The 18486-nt window shown below is 31.9% G+C and overlaps 1 protein-coding gene and 1 long non-coding RNA gene across 3 annotated transcripts; one reads left to right on the top strand and one right to left on the bottom strand.

Moving 5' to 3' along the window:
- Window positions 1–1348: 1348 nt before the first annotated feature.
- Window positions 1349–7522, bottom strand: LOC100245802 (uncharacterized). 2 transcript variants are annotated; one of them, XR_009467155.1, is made up of 3 exons: window positions 6351–7522; window positions 1987–2046; window positions 1763–1850 (listed from the first exon to the last, which is right to left on the bottom strand). XR_009467155.1 is itself a non-coding variant. In XM_002264923.4 (2 exons), exons 1-2 carry the CDS (start codon window positions 7383–7385, stop codon window positions 1455–1457), a joined length of 1431 nt encoding a protein of 476 aa, XP_002264959.1. In that variant the 5' UTR covers window positions 7386–7521; the 3' UTR covers window positions 1349–1454. The 2 variants fall into 2 exon arrangements, 1 of the variants encoding a protein (XP_002264959.1); XM_002264923.4 differs by lacking the exon at window positions 1987–2046 and having other exon boundaries at window positions 1349–1850; window positions 6351–7521.
- Window positions 7523–14095: 6573 nt separating this feature from the next.
- LOC109123457 (uncharacterized) lies at window positions 14096–14855 on the top strand. Its single transcript, XR_002031198.2, has 2 exons — window positions 14096–14351; window positions 14485–14855. It is a non-coding gene; the product is annotated as an uncharacterized LOC109123457 (long non-coding RNA).
- Window positions 14856–18486: the final 3631 nt, after the last annotated feature.

The following is an 18486-nucleotide window of genomic DNA, read 5'->3' on the forward strand; positions in this document are numbered from 1 at the left end:
TTAAATGTATAGACATTTTAAAAATATTTTACGAGAAGCTAGGACACATTGAATGTTCAAGAAGTATTACCACTTGTCACACCCCTGAGAATCACCCCAAACTTTTCTCTGAGTGCGCGGTGCTAAGAACCCTTTCTTAGCCAACCTTCCTTGTGTACCTCACAAAAGCAACGTAAAGAGGCCAAATCAATTACGAAAATCCTTCCCAACTTGTGTTATTCAATCAACAACTACAAGATACAAAACTATTTCAAAGTGTCTCAACACTTTACAAGGGTTAGAAAATTACAATGCTTAACAACCTGTCTAAGCATTCAAAAGTGTCTATCCATGTATCTCTGAGATGCATTAGGGTTTATATAACTCAAAGCTTGCAGTTTCCCCTTTCAAAATTCAAGCTAGGAGTCTGGTAGTGGTTATGCAACTGCCCATAACCACCTAGTTCGAGACACCCCTATGAACCAAGGTGTCTCTTCACACCAGCCACTACCCATCAACTAACTACAAGTTCCCTTAGCTGAGTCTAGCTACTGTCTTCCTAGGTGCTGCACTGATCAACCTTCAACTGTCACTAGTTAACTATTGTTTCTTCAAGCCATCTCTCATAAAGCTATTGATAAGTCCCCCTAACACACCTCCTCCTCACAAGGTGCCTCATGTGAACGGGTACCCATCAAGGTGTCTTTGATCAAGGTTCTCTGAACCAACAACAGGCATCAATCATCTAATTATGTGCATTTGATGCATCAGCATGCCTTTCCTCACATTGATGCTTGAGCCCCTACCATGTCAAGGTGCCTATGGCATTGGGTGTGTGTCAGGCTCCCACTAGTTGCGAGGCTATTGATGCTTTGCTCGTGTCATGCACCACCAATCCCACTAGTCTATCCACTGTATCAATGCCTCCTGTCAAGCCATCTGATCCACAACGTCAAGCCATGGCATTACGCCCATGGCTTCTCGAACCAGCTCAGTGCACAAGTCTTTAGCCATGCATAGATTCTATTATTCTGCTCTAATCAACTTTGTGGGTAAATATCAATCACTTGTTTGATGTGATTATATATGTTATTTGAAGACATCTACATCTAACTTCTGGATTTTTTATTTATAAGCTAGTTAAAGAAAAAAAATATTTTTAGGAATATTAATTTTATCATGTCCATTAATGTTTAGGGACTTGAAGATACAATTGTGGTCACAATAAAAGTAATTTTTAAAAGTCCATACTTATGTTGATACTCGTGCTCTAAAAATTTTAATTAAAAAGGACCATCAGTTAGGATGTCGTTTCTATCATGTAAACTAAATAGTATAATCAATACGCTTAAGCTTTAGTAGTTTAGCATTTCAACCACAAGCACAACCACCTAAAACTGAGGCAGTGTTCTTATTCAATATCATGGAAACTAAATAGTATAATCCATGTGCTTAAGTATTAGTAGTTTAGCATTTCAACTACAAGCACAACCACTTAAAACTAAAGTAGTGTTCTTATTCAAGGCTTCTTCCATCTTCCGTGTCTTCACCTTCATGAGAACATTTCTTGCCCACTCTTCAAAAAATGTATCGTTATATCCGATTCTACCATTCTTATAGATAGGCATGCAACGATGATCGTCTTCTGGGTAAGGGCAATCATCTCCATTTGGGTCTCGCCATGCTCCTTCATGTTTCATCCCGGACCAACTAGCAATCCAATGATATACATATTGACCTACACCTGCAAGTTTCAACCATCCTTTGGGAAAGAATTCCATCACACTACTATTTTTGTCCATGAGGAACGTGTTAGTTAGTTGGGCGCCATGTGGAGATACCAAAATGTCTGTCAAGCTCATCAGTTTCACCTAGATCAATACATCAACCCATGCCAATATGCGTCATTGTTAATTTATATATGTGTGGTGTAAGCTTATAGCTTAATTTCCTCTTTTAAATGTACTTGGTGGATAAAAAAAACTTCACAAAAAGAATGCTCCAAACCTTGTTTAAGTGTTGACATGAAATCCAAAGTGCCCTTTGTTAACCTTCAAATTAAGCACTCTGGAGAAGAAATGGGAAGTAGCATTGGTAAGTGCCCTTGTGTTTTAGGACATGTTTGAAGCTTTTCCATTAAATTTAGCATTAGGACGTTTGACTGCATAAAAGATTAATTACTCTGGATTCTCCTAAGTGTGATTCAATTAAGACCATCTATTTTTGTAATTATACCCAAAGTTGTGATGAATTGTTTTAGTATATGCTGTTTCTAATATAGTTAAAATTACACATATCGAAAGGATTATTGAAAAGTTAAATTTGACTCAGAAAATTTCTAGAAAAAAAGAAAAAAAGAAAAAATCATCTTCAAACTCTAACAGAAAATTTGAAGGTTTGAATGTGAAAGAATCAAAACCTTGGCTTTTGTGGACTTATTAAAAAGAATAGGTGAAAGTTTAAATGAACTCTTATGGTTGAAAAAATAATTTTTTTTTAAAAATTCAAAGTTTGATTACATTGTTATAACCATAAAAAAATCTAAAGATTTAGATTTTATAGCCATTGGTCAACTTTTGAGATCATTGCAAACCCATGAAGAGAGATTAAAAAGGAAGAACCAAGAAAATTAGGATTAGTTCTTCAAACAAAACTTATATTAAAAGAGAATAAAGAAAACTTCAATGAAAGAAGTTAGAATAATCATGGATGTGGTTGTAGATGTGGCCATGGGAATGACCAAGGTAATTGAGAAAGAGGTGATTTTAATTCATCAAATAATGTAAAACAAGTCAAACTTCATATTCCTTAAGAGAGGGTGGAAGATGACACAACTCAAGGCCAAAAAATAAAAAAATAAAAAAAATCCCAAAGTCAATGTTATAATTATCAAAATATGGTCATTATGCTTATGAATATAGAAGTGTCACTAACAATGTGGAAGGACAAGGCAACTATCTTCAAAAGAAATATCAGGAAGAACCTACTATCTTGTTGGCATATAAAGGATAAAGTGAAGATAAAAACACATGATACTTGACACTAGAACAAGAAATCATATGTGTGGATTCAAAATTAATTGTAGAACTTGATGAATCAAAAAGTGGTCATGTTCATTTTGGAGATACATTCAAAATTCGAGTAAAAGACAAAAGTAAAATATTAATTTGTTTGAAAAATGGAAAGCGTCAAGTTTAGGTCAACTCTTAGAAAAACATTATGAATTCATATGAAAAATCAAAGTCTCTCAATAAGAGATCAACATGTCAATTTAATTACTAATATGTCTATAACAAGAAATAGAATGTTGTTGTTATACATTCAAAATGATGCTATAAAATGTCTAAAAAATTTTGTCAATGAATCCTCTTAGATTTGATACTTCAGATTTGTATATTTTAATTTTGAAGGATTGAAATTATAGAGTAAAGAAAAATGATGAAAGAATTGTCTTTTATAGATCCTCTAGATTAATTATATGAAGGATTTTTAGTTGAAAATTCTTACTTGGAAAAACATGTCTAAAAGTAGCTACAACAACAAAGAAGCCTTTAGAGTTTATTCATGCAAATGTATGCAACCTAACTCATCCAAACTCTTTTGGTAAGAATAAATATTTCTTGCTTTTTATTAATGATTTTAGTATAAAAACATGTGTACATTATTTTAAGGAAAATTTTGAAGTATTTAATGCTTTTACAAACTTTAAAGCACTTGTTGAAAAGGAAAGTGAATGTGCTATAATGGTAGTGAGATTCGATAGAAGAGATGAATCAATTCAAAAGAACTTAAATAATATTTTGAAAATCATGTGATGTATTAGCCTTCACAATTTCACATTCTCCACAAAATAATGGTATAATTAAAAGAAAAAAATAGCATTATTCTTGACATGACTTGAAGTATGTTGAAAAGTAAGAAGATGCCTAAAGAATTTTGGGCTGAAATGGTTGATTGTGCCAAATCGTTCTCCTAATCAAAGTGTATGGAATATAACACCAAAACAATCTTAAAATGGAAGAAAGACATTTCATATTTGAAAGTGTTTGGAAGCATTGCATATATTGAATAAAACACCAAAACAATCTTGAAATAGAAGAAAGTAAGACACTTCATATTTGAGAGTGTTTCGAAGCATTGCATATGCTTGTATGTGGGATCAAAAGCGACCAAAGTTAGATGAAAAGAGTGGAAAATATATTTTCTTCTTTGGTTATGGCTCAAGCTACAAAGGTTACAAGATATACACTCTAAATAGTGATCATCATGACCATTACTAGGGGTCTTAAGTTTAATAAAAAAGAAGAGTGGGATTGGGGTGCTCAAGAAGCAACTATGATACTTTTTCCCTCTATGAAGAAGTAGAACAAACAAGAGAAAGCTTGTAAGAAATTAGTACTCCATCACCACCTCTATCAACTCATGAAGCTCCAAAAACATCTTCTTTATTGGAAAAGTTAAGTAAAAGGACACTAAGTTTTAGAACTCTACAAAAGATTTATGAGGTAATAAAAAATGAAAATGATCAAACCTCTTTCATCCTTTTACAAATTGTGAACCAATAAGTTTAAGAAGCAATTTAAGACAAAAGATGGGAAAATGCTATGGATGAGAAAATAAAAGCAATAAAGAAGAATGACACATGAGAACTAGAATCTCTTCCAAAAGGGAAAATGACAACTAGAGTAAGATGGGTAAACAAGGTAAAGAAGAATGCAAAAGGAGAAGTAGAGAGATACAAAGCAAGATAGATGGCTAAGGCTTACAAGTAACAAGACATCAACTATGACGAAGTGTTTTCTGTTGTTGCTCTTTTAGAAACTATAAGATTAATAATCTCATTGGTTGCTCAAAAGTAATTGAAAGATTTTTCAAATGGATGTGAAATCTACTTTTTTGAATGAGCATCTTGAAGAAGAAATGCATGTTGAACAATCCATAGGTTATGAGAGCAAGGTTCTAAAATTAAAAAGAGCCTTGTATGGAGTAAAACAATCACTAAGAACAAGGAATAATAGAATTGACAAATATTTTCAAGATAATAATTTTATTAAATGCTCTTATGAACATGCTCTCTATATAAAAGTGAATAAAAAGAGTGATATATTACTTGTTTGTTTATATGTAGAATATTTGATCTTCACCAAAAAATAATTCAATCATATTTAATGAGTTTAAAGAAGTAACAACTCAAGAGTGCGAGATGATTGACATTGGTCTCATGTCATAATATCTTGGTAGAGAAGTGAAACAAACTAAAAAGGGTATTATAATTTCTCAAGAAGCCTATGCAAAATAAATTATCAAGAAGTTTGATGTGAATATGTGCAATTTGGTGAATACACCAATAGAATGTGGAGTTAAATTGTCAAAACATGAAAAAGGAGAAAAGGTGGATCCAACACAATATAAAAACTTAGTTGGAAACCTACACTATTTGATTGTACAAGGTTAGACATTCTTTTTGGAGTTAAAGACTTACTAGTCGTTATATAAAAGCGCCAATAGTGATTGACAAGAAGACCATCAAACAATTTCTTTATTACATCAAAGGTAAACTTCATTATGGATTATATTATTCACCTTTTGACAATTTTAAGCTTGTTGGATATATGGATATTTATTGGGGCAAAGACTTGGATGATAAAAAAAGCACCAATGGTGTTTTTTTTTTTTTTTTTGTTTTTTTTTTATGGGAGATACTGCAATCACTTGAAGCTTAAAGAAGCAACTTATTTTAACTAGTGAAACACAATTTGTTTCAGCAACATCATGTGTATGTCATGCAGTTTGGCTAAAAAAATTGTTGAATGAGCTTAATTTGCTGTAAGAGGAACCAATAGAGATCTGTGGATAACATATCACAAATTACATTATAAAAAAATCTAGTATTCCATTATTGAAACAAGCACATCGATGCATGGTATCATTTTATTAGCGAGTGCATTATAAAGAAAGAATTATAATTAAAATTTGCAAAATCTCAAGATCAAACTACGAATATTTTTACCAAGCTTCTCAAGTTTAAAGATTTTAGAAAGTTAAGGACGATACTTAGATTAAAAATCAAGCCTAAGGGGACATATTGGAAAGTTAAACTTGATTTATATTTGAATAATCATTCTTAAAAGGTTTCTATATTTTATTATTATGGGTTTCGATTTCGTTAAGTGTGACTTCACTTTTTACATTTAAATTTGTGGATGTGAAAGTCGTTAAAAGTGGTAATGGTCATATACTTATTTTTTTAACAAGGAAAGTCACCTTAGAACATAAAAATTGTGAAAGGATCAAATACGTATTGAAGTGACTAGCATTTTTGCAATAGAAAATCTTTGCATAGAAACGAATTAAAGGAATATTATGCTAACCTGTTGGCAGAAGGTGAGGTTATCGGCATAAGCGACCGTTAAGCGGCACCCCTCTATCTTCCCACACTCCCTTTGAAAGATCCCAACCACAGCTGACTCATTCCTGAAAGACCTCGCCCCTGTTCTCATCAGCATTGTCAGCCCTATCACCGTCAGACCCCTACCTTCAATCCTCACATTACAGTACTCCCTGGCTTTGCACCTCATCATATTATACACTTCCAATCTCCTCTCTCTAGACATCCCTCCTTCATTGTGCCTCGTCACCACTGCCTCTTCAAAACAAGCCACTCCATCACCAGAATCGCCAAACTCTTCTATATTCACTGACCCACCAAATGTGGCTTGCATTAAGCTCTTCACCCATGGCCCCATCTTTATTCTCAGCTCCCCCCAGTGGTACAGAACCCACCTTGCCGGCACTGCACACTGCCCGTCTCTCAGGTGCCACGCCACGAATGGTACCATTGCTGATAGCCCGTGCCATATGTTGTCGTAGTTGTAATGATTGTAGGAAACAAAAGTTAGGCCCGTCAAGACCGTGGCATTTCGAGGAAGAGCGTTCGGCCATGCCAAGGCATAGGAGTTGCGCGCGCCGTCGTGGGTGTCGCGTCCCTTGATGCATAGAAGCCTGCCTCTGGAGGCCGCTGAAGGATATTGTTGGTATTGGACCTCGCCTTCTACGTGAGTATCATATAGGGAGCTCATGAACCACGTGTGGCCTTGGTGGGCAGTTTGGGCGTAGCGGAGATCTTTAAGCGGGAGAAACGTGACTGCATCACTAAGTTTCTCGGCCAAGGCTAGGAGCTCATGGCTGCAGTTTGGGCTTTCTTGGGACCCTGCGTTCCATGAGTGGTTGAGAGGCCATGAGGGTGAGGAAGAAGAAGGAGATCCAGGGGAGTCAAGATATTGGATCTGGAAGAGAATCAAGAGAATGACACAAGTAACCAGGATGTAAACAAAGAGTTTGGGCGAGCAGAAAGACCAGTCTGAAATGTTAGTATCACCACAGGATTCAGTTGGAGCTCTGGCCATGGCGAAAAGGTGGAAATGATGATTGAGATTGGTCTGAATTTATTCAGATGGAGCTCTCTTGGGCTTACTTAAATTGAGAACAAATTAGAAAAATGGAACAAAAGTTCAAAATTGAAATCAAGTATGACCCATCAAGTGAAATAACAAAAATGCTTTTAATCCCAATTTAATTAGGAAAACAATAATCTTCCACTTAAAGCTGCACTTTTTAATTTATTTTTAATTATTCATCATGCTTTTAAAATTAATTTTCTTGAAAAGATTTTCTTAACTTCAATATTTTTTGAATGTCCATTTTGTGAAGTAATGTCCATTAAATCCCGTCTCAATCATATAAAATAAAATTTTAGTTACAAAATATAAATAATTTAAAATATAAAAATATTTAATTTCAACTAGACATGATATTATAATAAGCATGAAAATTACGTATGTAAGACAAAAAACCTAATTGTTATTAAAACAATGTCAAGAGAGAATTAGTATGAGAAAGAATTAAAGTAACTTTCATAAAAATTATTTAGCCATAACTCCAATTCATATGGTTTTTTTCTAATTAAAATAATTAATAAAAATTTTGGATATAAAAAATATGTTCAAAGCAAAATAATAAAAAATAAAAACATCAAAGGAAAATATGTTCAACATTTTATTTATTTTTTTTACTTTTAATATTCTTTAGATCAATAAATTATCAAACATTTTCTTCTTATTCTTAAAAAAAAGGTTTTATGGAAGGAATTGGCTACTAGCAAATTCAACTACTTGTTTTTTTAGAAAATTCTATATTGGATTAAAACAAAATCTATAAAAAAAAATATATGGAAAGTTCCTATATTTTTGTACACATGATGTGGAAACTATGTCATTTGTAAATTTCATCATTAAATTCACTTCACCTTCTTCATTTTTCCTTTCTGTGGGACATGACAATATGGAGAATAATTTTCTCAAAAATTATTTTCCAAATATCACCAATTATTTTCCACATAGTATAATATTCCTACAAAACAAACCGAAAGTCCCATTGGAGGAAATTTTCTAGAAGATCAAAAGAAAATTTCATGTTTACTAATAATATAATATATACATACCCAAAAGTGCCTATTTTAAAATTTCATTGTTACTAACACCAACCACATCCTCTTAGTTTTCCCCTCGAACAAATGTTTTCAAGTATTAATATGATAGGACATGATACCATAACAAGCATAAAAATTGTGTATATAACACAAAAAACCTAATCATTATTAAAAAATGTCAAGTGAAAATTAGTATGAGAAATAATTAATCTTTCATAAAAATTATTAATTTTTCAGTCACAACTCCAACTGATATTGCTTTTTTCTACTTTAAATAATTCATAAAGTATTTTTATATGAAAACAATGTCCAAAGAAAAATAATAAAAAGTAAAAACATCAAAGGAAAAGATGTTCAACATTTTAATTTTTTTTAATTTTAATATTCTTTAGATCAATAAATTACCAAACATTTTCTTCTTCTTCTTCTTAAAAAAAAAAGAAGAAGAAGAGTTTTATGGAAGGAATTGGCTACTATCAGATTCAACTACTTTTGTTTTTTTTTAGAAAATTCTATATTGGATTGAAACAAAATCTATAAAAAATATATGGGAAGTTTTGTATTTTTGTACATATAATGTGGAAATGATGTCATTTATAAATTTCATCATTAAATTCCCTTCACCTTGATTGATATCCTCATCACACATGGTATAATATTCCTAGAAAACAAACAAAAAGTCCTATTGGAGGAAATTTTCCGAAGATCAAAAGAAAATTTCATGTTTACTAATATGATAGGACATGATACACTAACAAGCATAAAAATTGTGTATATAACACAAAAAACCTAATCATTATTAAAAAAATGTCAAGAGAAAGTTAGTATGATGTAGAATTATAGTACCTTTCATAAATATTATTGATTCTTCGTCACAACTCCAATTGATATTTATTTTTTCTACTTAAAATAATTCATAAAATATTTGTATATGAAAACAATCTCCAAAGAAAAATAATAAAAAGTAAAAAAATCAAAGGAAAAGATGTTCAACATTTTAATCTTTTTTTTTTTTTTACTTTTAATATTCTTTAGATCAATAAATTATCAAACATTTTCTTCTTCTTCTTAAAAAAAGGAAAAAAAAAAAGAAAAGAAAAGAAAAAGAAGAAGAGTTTTATGGAAGGAATTGGCTACTAGCGAATTCAACTACTCTTGTTTTTTTTTAGAAAATTCTATATTGGATTGAAACAAAATCTATAAAAAAATATATGGAAAGTTTTGTATTTTTGTACACATAATGTGGAAATAATGTCATTTATAAATTTCATCATTAAATTCCCTTCACCTTGATTGATATCCTCATCACACATGGTATAATATTCCTAGAAAACAAACAAAAAGTCCTATTGGAGGAAATTTTCCGAAGATCAAAAGAAAATTTCATGTTTACTAATATGATAGGACATGATACACTAACAAGCATAAAAATTGTGTATATAACACAAAAAACCTAATCATTATTAAAAAAATGTCAAGAGAAAGTTAGTATGATGTAGAATTATAGTACCTTTCATAAATATTATTGATTCTTCAGTAACAACTCCAATTGATATTATTTTTTTCTACTTTAAATAATTCATAAAGTATTTGTATATGAAAACAATGTCCAAAGAAAAATAATAAAAAGTAAAAACATCAAAGGAAAAGATGTTCAACATTTTAATTTTTTTTTACTTTTAATATTCTTTAGATCAATAAATTACCAAACATTTTCTTCTTCTTCTTCTTAAAAAAAAAAGAAGAAGAAGAGTTTTATGGAAGGAATTGGCTACTATCAGATTCAACTACTTTTGTTTTTTTTTAGAAAATTCTATATTGGATTGAAACAAAATCTATAAAAAATATATGGGAAGTTTTGTATTTTTGTACATATAATGTGGAAATGATGTCATTTATAAATTTCATCATTAAATTCCCTTCACCTTGATTGATATCCTCATCACACATGGTATAATATTCCTAGAAAACAAACAAAAAGTCCCATTGGAGGAAATTTTCTAAAGATCAAGAGAAAATTTCATGTTTACTAATATGAGAGGACATGATACAGTAACAAGCATAAAATTGTGTATATAACACAAAAAGCCTAATCATTATTTAATAAAATGTCAAGAGAAAGTATGAGATAGAATTATTGTACCTTTCATAAAAATTATTGATTCTTCGTCACAACTCCAATTGATATTTATTTTTTCTACTTAAAATAATTCATAAAATATTTGTATATGAAAACAATCTCCAAAGAAAAATAATAAAAAGTAAAAGAATCAAAGGAAAAGATGTTCAACATTTTAATCTTTTTTTTTTTTTACTTTTAATATTCTTTAGATCAATAAATTATCAAACATTTTCTTCTTCTTCTTAAAAAAAGGAAAAAAAAAAAAAGAAAAAGGAAAGAAAAAGAAGAAGAGTTTTATGGAAGGAATTGGCTACTAGCAAATTCAACTACTCTTGTTTTTTTTTAGAAAATTCTATATTGGATTGAAACAAAATCTATAAAAAATATATGGAAAGTTTTGTATTTTTGTACACATAATGTGGAAATAATGTCATTTATAAATTTCATCATTAAATTCCCTTCACCTTGATTGATATCCTCATCACACATGGTATAATATTCCTAGAAAACAAACAAAAAGTCCTATTGGAGGAAATTTTCCGAAGATCAAAAGAAAATTTCATGTTTACTAATATGATAGGACATGATACACTAACAAGCATAAAAATTGTGTATATAATACAAAAAACCTAATCATTATTAAAAAAATGTCAAGAGAAAGTTAGTATGATGTAGAATTATAGTACCTTTCATAAATATTATTGATTCTTCAGTAACAACTCCAATTGATATTATTTTTTTCTACTTAAAATAATTCATAAAATATTTGTATATGAAAACAATGTCCAAAGAAAAATAATAAAAAGTAAAAACATCAAAGGAAAAAATGTTCAACATTTAATTTTTTTTTTTTTTTTAACTTTTAATGTTCTTTAAATCAATAAATTATATTAAAAAAAATGAGTCATGGCTACCCTATCTTTCCATGTTGTTATAATTTTCCACAAAAATGATCCTAAATGGGTTAAAATATTAAGCTCAATCCAATCTTAATTTTCTAATCTTGGATTGGATTCAAATTGATTGAGTTGTATGATTCAAAATCCATTCACAATGTTCTCTAATTTTTATTTTTGTATATTTATACAAAAATTTAAATAGTAAAATAAAATTTTTAAATAGTAATAAAAAAGTAGAAATAAATTTACATATATTTAAAAAATTGAAAAATTACATGAAATAATTATAATTACATGAAAATATAACAAATATTGTTATATAAAAAATATATATATTATAAATATTATGAAAATATTAAATGAGGTTGGTTTTATGCTCGGGATATCTGAACCATGAAGATATACTACAAGACAAATAAAAAGTAGCAGTAGTAGCAATGATAGTATTGATACGATATGTCAAGAGGAGAAGAGTGTCCACTAAGTTTTTGGTTGCACCTATTCAATTCAAAATGTTGTGGACTACGAGTGAGCTTATAAAAGAAAATGAAAATCAACTCAAAATTTTTGAATGCTAAGAGCCTAAATTCCAAGTAAATTTATTTGATGTCACACAATTTTACCTTTGAATGACAACCCATGTTCTTCTTTAATTTTCTTACGAGACATTTTAAAATAATGGATGAGTGGTTCCATTTGGTTTTTTATAAACGTTTCCTAGTCTTCTAAAATTTATTTTTTAAAAATTAATTTTTATTCATTTAATAAAAAATAAAAACATTATTTATAGTACAATTGATTTTAAAGAGAATTAAGCAATTTTCATATAAATATAAATTCTTCTAAGGAAAGTTTAAGTATCTTCAACTAGTGATAACTACTCGTCAGCCTTGAAGATGTCAGTTGTCCTCCTTGAATGATTTCTTGATGAGAATTGTTGATAGAAACAAAAAGAATTGCGATATTTCTATTCCATTTAAATTAATTCTATCAAATACATGTGAATATACATGTAGGATTTACTTCACAATTTATGAATTATTATGTTGTTTTCATCTCTAAAGAGCTCTTAGGGGACTGGGCGGTCTTTTTGTTTGAGCTTGAATTTGAAATACATTTTAGTCATCGAACACATTTTTTAAGTAAAAAAACCCACTTTTATGCGCCTCTGGTACCTTACTGGGGATTAACAATTGTTCATGGCTGATGTCCCACGTGTAGTAAGAGATGATCTGGCTTTCTAATGACCACGATTGCATGCACACCAATTTACTGTCAGGTTTTGTGTTCTCTTCTCCAAATAGCGTTTGATATATGAGTTAGATTTTTTGTAACTAGTGAAACTTATGCTTGAAAATTTGTTTTTACTATCTTCTGCATCCCAATGCCCTTCACAAGATTGGTGCATCATGCTCTGTTTCTTTGATTTAAGATTTATTCCGAAGGTAGGAATCTGGAACAAAAATAGAAGAAGAATGGGGGGAGATCGACTTAAGGTAGCTATTGCTTTAAGCATACACAGCAAGCAAGACACATACCATTTTGATGAATGTCATTTTCTCTTTGCATTCTGACTACCATTTGCATCCAAGAACCCCCTTCAGATCTTGATACTCCATTCAAGGGACTGCAGAACCTCAGCGCTCTTCATGAACTGAATGCTATTTTCTAATACTTTTGATGGAGAAGGAACCTTCCTTGTTTGTCGAATTTAAGACTTATTTTGAAACTAGAAACCAGGAACAGATATATGAAGAAGAGCAACAGAGAATTGACCCTAGGTAGCTTACATTGTTGCGCAAATTTATTTTAGATCTAGGACTCGTTTTGGAGACTACTGGTCCAAAAACAAACCCAGTGATGCAGAACTAAGATAATACAATTTATTAAATGAGAGAAAGACATCCCTCAAGATAGTCCATAGTCCAATTTGTGTTAATCTGAAACTGTACTCCTTCCTTGAAAAGGTTTAAAGACTTCTCCAAATCCATTTGGTGTAATCATTTAGATGACTCAAACTAAAATTCTTCATGCTTTAACAACATGTCACCCAACACATTCTGGCCACTTCCTTCCCCTTTATATTATAATTCATCATCAATTAGAGTTTTTAATGCCAATGATAAATTAAACTCAGTAGTGAATTTTTCTGTATTCTTTTTCTGATCAATTGTGATTATGAAGCAAATATCTTTTTCTGTTTTCATGGCTGGTCTTGTTCCTAAAGCTTAATCTTTTTTATGTTCAAAGTAACTATTTAATTACTATGATGGTTCTTTGGAGTAGAAGGTGGAGTTAGGAAGACGTGTCTGTGACATAATTGCTGCTAAAATTAAGAGATATTATTCTTGATGATTCTCTCCTCCTTGATGGGATCTGCCAAAATTGACCAGGGAGTGTGCCACTACCATGCCTTTCCATGCTATATTACTGAAATAGAATTGGTCAAATTTTACAGAGGTGGTTCTGTTCTGATTTGGCAGGCTGCACTTACTAGGAGTCCCTGTGATGAAAGGCCCTGGAGATTTTTTGTCCTGCATTAAGTCAACCAGTTTCAAAAGACAAAGCCCGTTTAAGTATAACGTCTTTCTGGTGTACATTTGGAACATTTTTCTTTCCCGATTTTGATGTCATTTTATTCTTGGTTTGGTTTTCTTGGGTGTCAACTGTGACCAAATTTTTTTGACAAAACCGAGACTGCCAGTCTCCCTCTCTTATCTGACTGTCAGCTGCTTTTTTTCTCTGCAAGAACAGTTCCAATTCAGGAAAGGGAAAGACAGGCATTATATAGCTCACATTCCACACATGGAGATAGGCCTAGTCCTGTTCTAATGAAGGTGGTGGTACATCAATATATAACCAGGTACTTGTTATGTGCTCAAAATAAATTTCTTCCAAAAATATTTGTTTCACTTAAACATTTTTCTCTTAACCCAACAAGCCTAGTCCTAGATAATTCACATTTCAATACAGCCAGCTTTCATTTTATTTGGCAGATTGCACTTACTGGGAGTTCCTGTAACATAAGGTTCTGGTGACGCTTTATTCTGCCTAAACAAGTGAACCACTTACCAAAGGCAGGGGGATAGAATTCCAACATCTTTGATCTGTAGTTGCCACTCATTTCTTTCCTAATTTTGATGTCATTTTGTTGTTTTTGTTCTTGTGTTTGTTATGTCTTGATTGGGGCAGGAGTATGTGAAGATGTTCCATTGTTGTGGGGGTTATGGTCCTAGAGTCAATTATTTGTATCAACTAGAGTCAATTGTTTATTTGTAGAGAAATAATATCCAAAGTTTTAATGAAGGTTTACTCCATGAGACTTGCAAGAAGAATATTGTGACTAAATTGATCATACTTTGAGACTTTTTGTAGCTCTATTAGCCATTTTGATGTCAGTATCATCTTGAAGTGGTGCAGTGCAGTTTCCTCATTGAACTTGTTGATTTTATATAGAAAACATGATTTGGGGCTTATTCATTGTCCTCATGCATTGTTCTTTTTGTTATTTTTGCACAAATTTGGAAGTTTATACCAAGCTAAGAATGTACAAATTGTTGTGTACTTGTTAGATTGTTTCTTTACCCATTTTTGTTATTTCTGGTCTTGATTGTGATCAGAAATTTAATATATGTCTACTGCTGTGGAGATGACTATTGAGATCACTCATGGATCCCATTCCCAACAGGATTATAATCCTCAAATTCTCTTCAAGCTTATAAAATTAGGTTGTGCCTTTATTATTTATTGTCAAATAAGTTTATTTTATCCTCTTAATAGACTATCTCAAATGCCTTTATCATAAGTATCATTTTCCAAGGAATAATTCCTTTGAAAGTTCATGGCAAAATTTGAGTCCCAATTTTCTTCATTAAAAATATAAGAACTCTGAAAGCCATCTCTTCCCTAAACCATTCCTGATAATCAATTTTGAGAATCACGAAACTGTTTCTCAATGACGGCAGCATAAAATCAAGAATTGCAGAGCCTCAACTCTCTTAAAGAATTGTGAATGTACAAATATCATTACTCATATTGTTATTGGAACTAAGGTGGTGTTTGTTTTTTTGGCTTTTTGCTGAAAGCACTTTAGTTTTAGAATTTAGGTTGTTTGTTTTTCTACTTTTTCATGACTTATTATAAGCTTTTTACTAAATAGAAAAAACCAAAATATGTAGTTTTTTCTAAATATAAAAAATAACATATTAGACTTTTTTTAACTTTTTAATACTTAATAGAAATAAAATACTACAAAAACAAACAACCTAATATTTAACACTATTAAGCATTAAGGTTCTATTTAGAATTAAGTAAAAAAAACAAACACCACCTAAGAGAGCAAAACATGCCCTATTTTTGTTGGATTTAAGAGTTTTTTCCTAAGATAGATGCTTGGAAGCTGGAACAAAGATATGAAAGAGAGCAAGTAGAGATTGAGCACTGGTTGGCCAAAATGTTAAGCATACATATTCATTCAAAAACATCCTTTGAGCAATTTGAGAATACCCACCAATTCTCATTTTTCTATGACTTGTTTCCACTTTAATAACTTCAATGTCTGAACTTATCTACTTGTCTTACAGAGGCCCAGAGGAAATCAATGATTAGAATTTTTTGCATAAACTTACGAATCTCTCTTACAAAATTATCCATCAACAACTGCCCTGAGCTCCACTCTTTTGGGGAAGAGGGGCTTCAACGTCTTACATCTCTTGAACAATTGGAGATCAGTAGTTGCCCTGCCCTCCTGTCCTCAAACAGGGTTGGGTCTTCAACACTTTACCTCTCTCAAAAAATTATACATCAATGATTTTCGTAGGCTCCAATGTTTGATCGAAAGAGAGACTGCCTACACCCCTTTCATTGCTTAAAATACAAAAATGCTCTTTCCTGGAACATCGGTGCGAATTTGGAAAAGGGGAAGATTGGTGTCATATAGCTCACATTGGATGTGTGGTGATAGATGATGTGCTATTCTGATGAAGGTGAAACTGCATGAATCCGAGGTCTAGTGCTTGTTCCATGCTCAACATAAGTTTCTTAAAAATTAGATGTGCCAAAATACCAGTTTGATTTATGATTATAAATGACTTTTAGTGTCTTTCAGGTTTAGGCTATGCTTCATTCTCATTATAGTACTGATTGTAGCTTCTGACCGGGCCACATCTCATCATACTTACTTCTAAGATGGCTTGAAGTTTACATTGTGCAGATGCTCAACAGATCTATAGGTCTGATCTCTTGGCCCCCCAATTGTTAATTGGAATGTCCTTTCAGCCTCAAGCTTATTTCAATAGACTAATCCCCTGAAAATTCATGGCACATTTTGATTCCTGATTTTCTTGCCAAAGAAGTCCGAGGTCCATTTCTGACTATCAAGTTTGAGAATGGTGCATCTATACAAGTCATTTGCTTGTAATGTTAATGGAGATTAGGGTGCAGGACATGCTCTGCTTGTTTGATTTAAGAGTTATTTCTTAAGCTAGGTGCTCGGAAGCTGGAGCAAAGATATGGACTAGGTTATTTCTGAATTTATCTGTTTATTATTATTATTTTTTTCAATGGCACAGTGGAGATCAATGAGATCTTTAATTGCAAGAATCTCTGGCCACTGTCTAGGAGTAATGGAACTCTTTCAGTCCTGTTTCCATCGGCTAACACATTGAGACTACATGGCCAGCCCAATGAACCACTTATGATTGTCAGTCCTAAGAGGCATGAGTCTCTTTTGGGTATGTAATAACAAAGACACATACACTACCTTATTATATGTAATTAGGATTCTTTGAGGGTAAAATCTTGTGCCGACAAAAGTTTGAGGGCTTATAATTGGGTCTGATGTGGATCTTCTGTGTCTTTCATTTCGGGTTTGCAAAGAAAAAGACATGGCTGATGCTTTAGTTGGAGGAGCTTTTCTCTCCACTTCTCTCCAAATTCTTTTCGACAGGTTGGCTTCTCCAGAGGCTGTGAAGGTTGTCCATATTTGGCATGCGGCGCAGGCAAGACCACAGTGGCTCAGCTCCTCTACAACGATGAGAGAGTGAAGAAATACTTCTCCCTTGAAAACATGAGTTTGGTTCTGCAGCCCCTTTTGATTCCAAAGTAATAACCTACATTTGCTTCAGCTTAAACTAAAAGAGAGCCCTGGTGACCAGAAGCTTTTACTTGTTCTGGATGATGTTTGGGATGAAAGTTGCATAGAATGGGATCAGTTACATACTCCACTTGTAGCTGCTGGGTAGGGCAGCAAGGTTGTTGTGACTACTCGGAGTAAAGGTGTTGCAACAGTCATGCATGGTCATGCAGTTCAGACTTATCCTCTTGGAGAATCACCCCCAAAAGATTACTGGTCCTTTTTTACAAAATTTGCATTTGAAGATTGTGGACAAGTGCCATGATTTGTGTTTAGCAATAAAAGCACTTGGTAGTCTCTTGTACTCAAAGGTCCAGAAAAGGGAATGGGATGAAATTTTGAGAAGTGAAATATGGGGATCTGCCAACAATTCCTCTGTTGTTAAGATTGAGTTACCAACATTTTCCTTTGCATCTAAAGCAGTGCACGATTTGCTTATTGTTCGATCTTTCCCAAGGACTATCAATTCGACAAAAACAATGTGATTTTACTATGGATGGTAGAAGATTTTCTACAACCAAATGACAATAAAAGAATGGAAGAGGTAGGCGATATGTACTTTAACAAGCTTATATCAAAGTTATTTTTCCAAAAATCTATTATAAACTTAAGAATCATTTTTTTTGTAATGCATGGTCTCATACGTGACTTGGCTCAACACATATCTAGAAAATTGTGTTTGAATGGAAAATAAAAAGGTGCAAAAGATATCCGAGATGGCTTGCCATTTGTTGCACTTTGAAAGTGATCTGATATTTAAAAGGTTTGAAGCTCTTAGTAAAGTTAATCACCTTCAAATATTCTTCGAGTCCAAGATAGATTTAGGTATCAATTGAGTAAATGGTTTCGTACAATAATTTACTAG

The sequence above is a fragment of the Vitis vinifera genome, chromosome 12 (genome assembly GCF_030704535.1).
Source record: "Vitis vinifera cultivar Pinot Noir 40024 chromosome 12, ASM3070453v1".
Lineage (NCBI taxonomy): Eukaryota > Viridiplantae > Streptophyta > Magnoliopsida > Vitales > Vitaceae > Vitis > Vitis vinifera.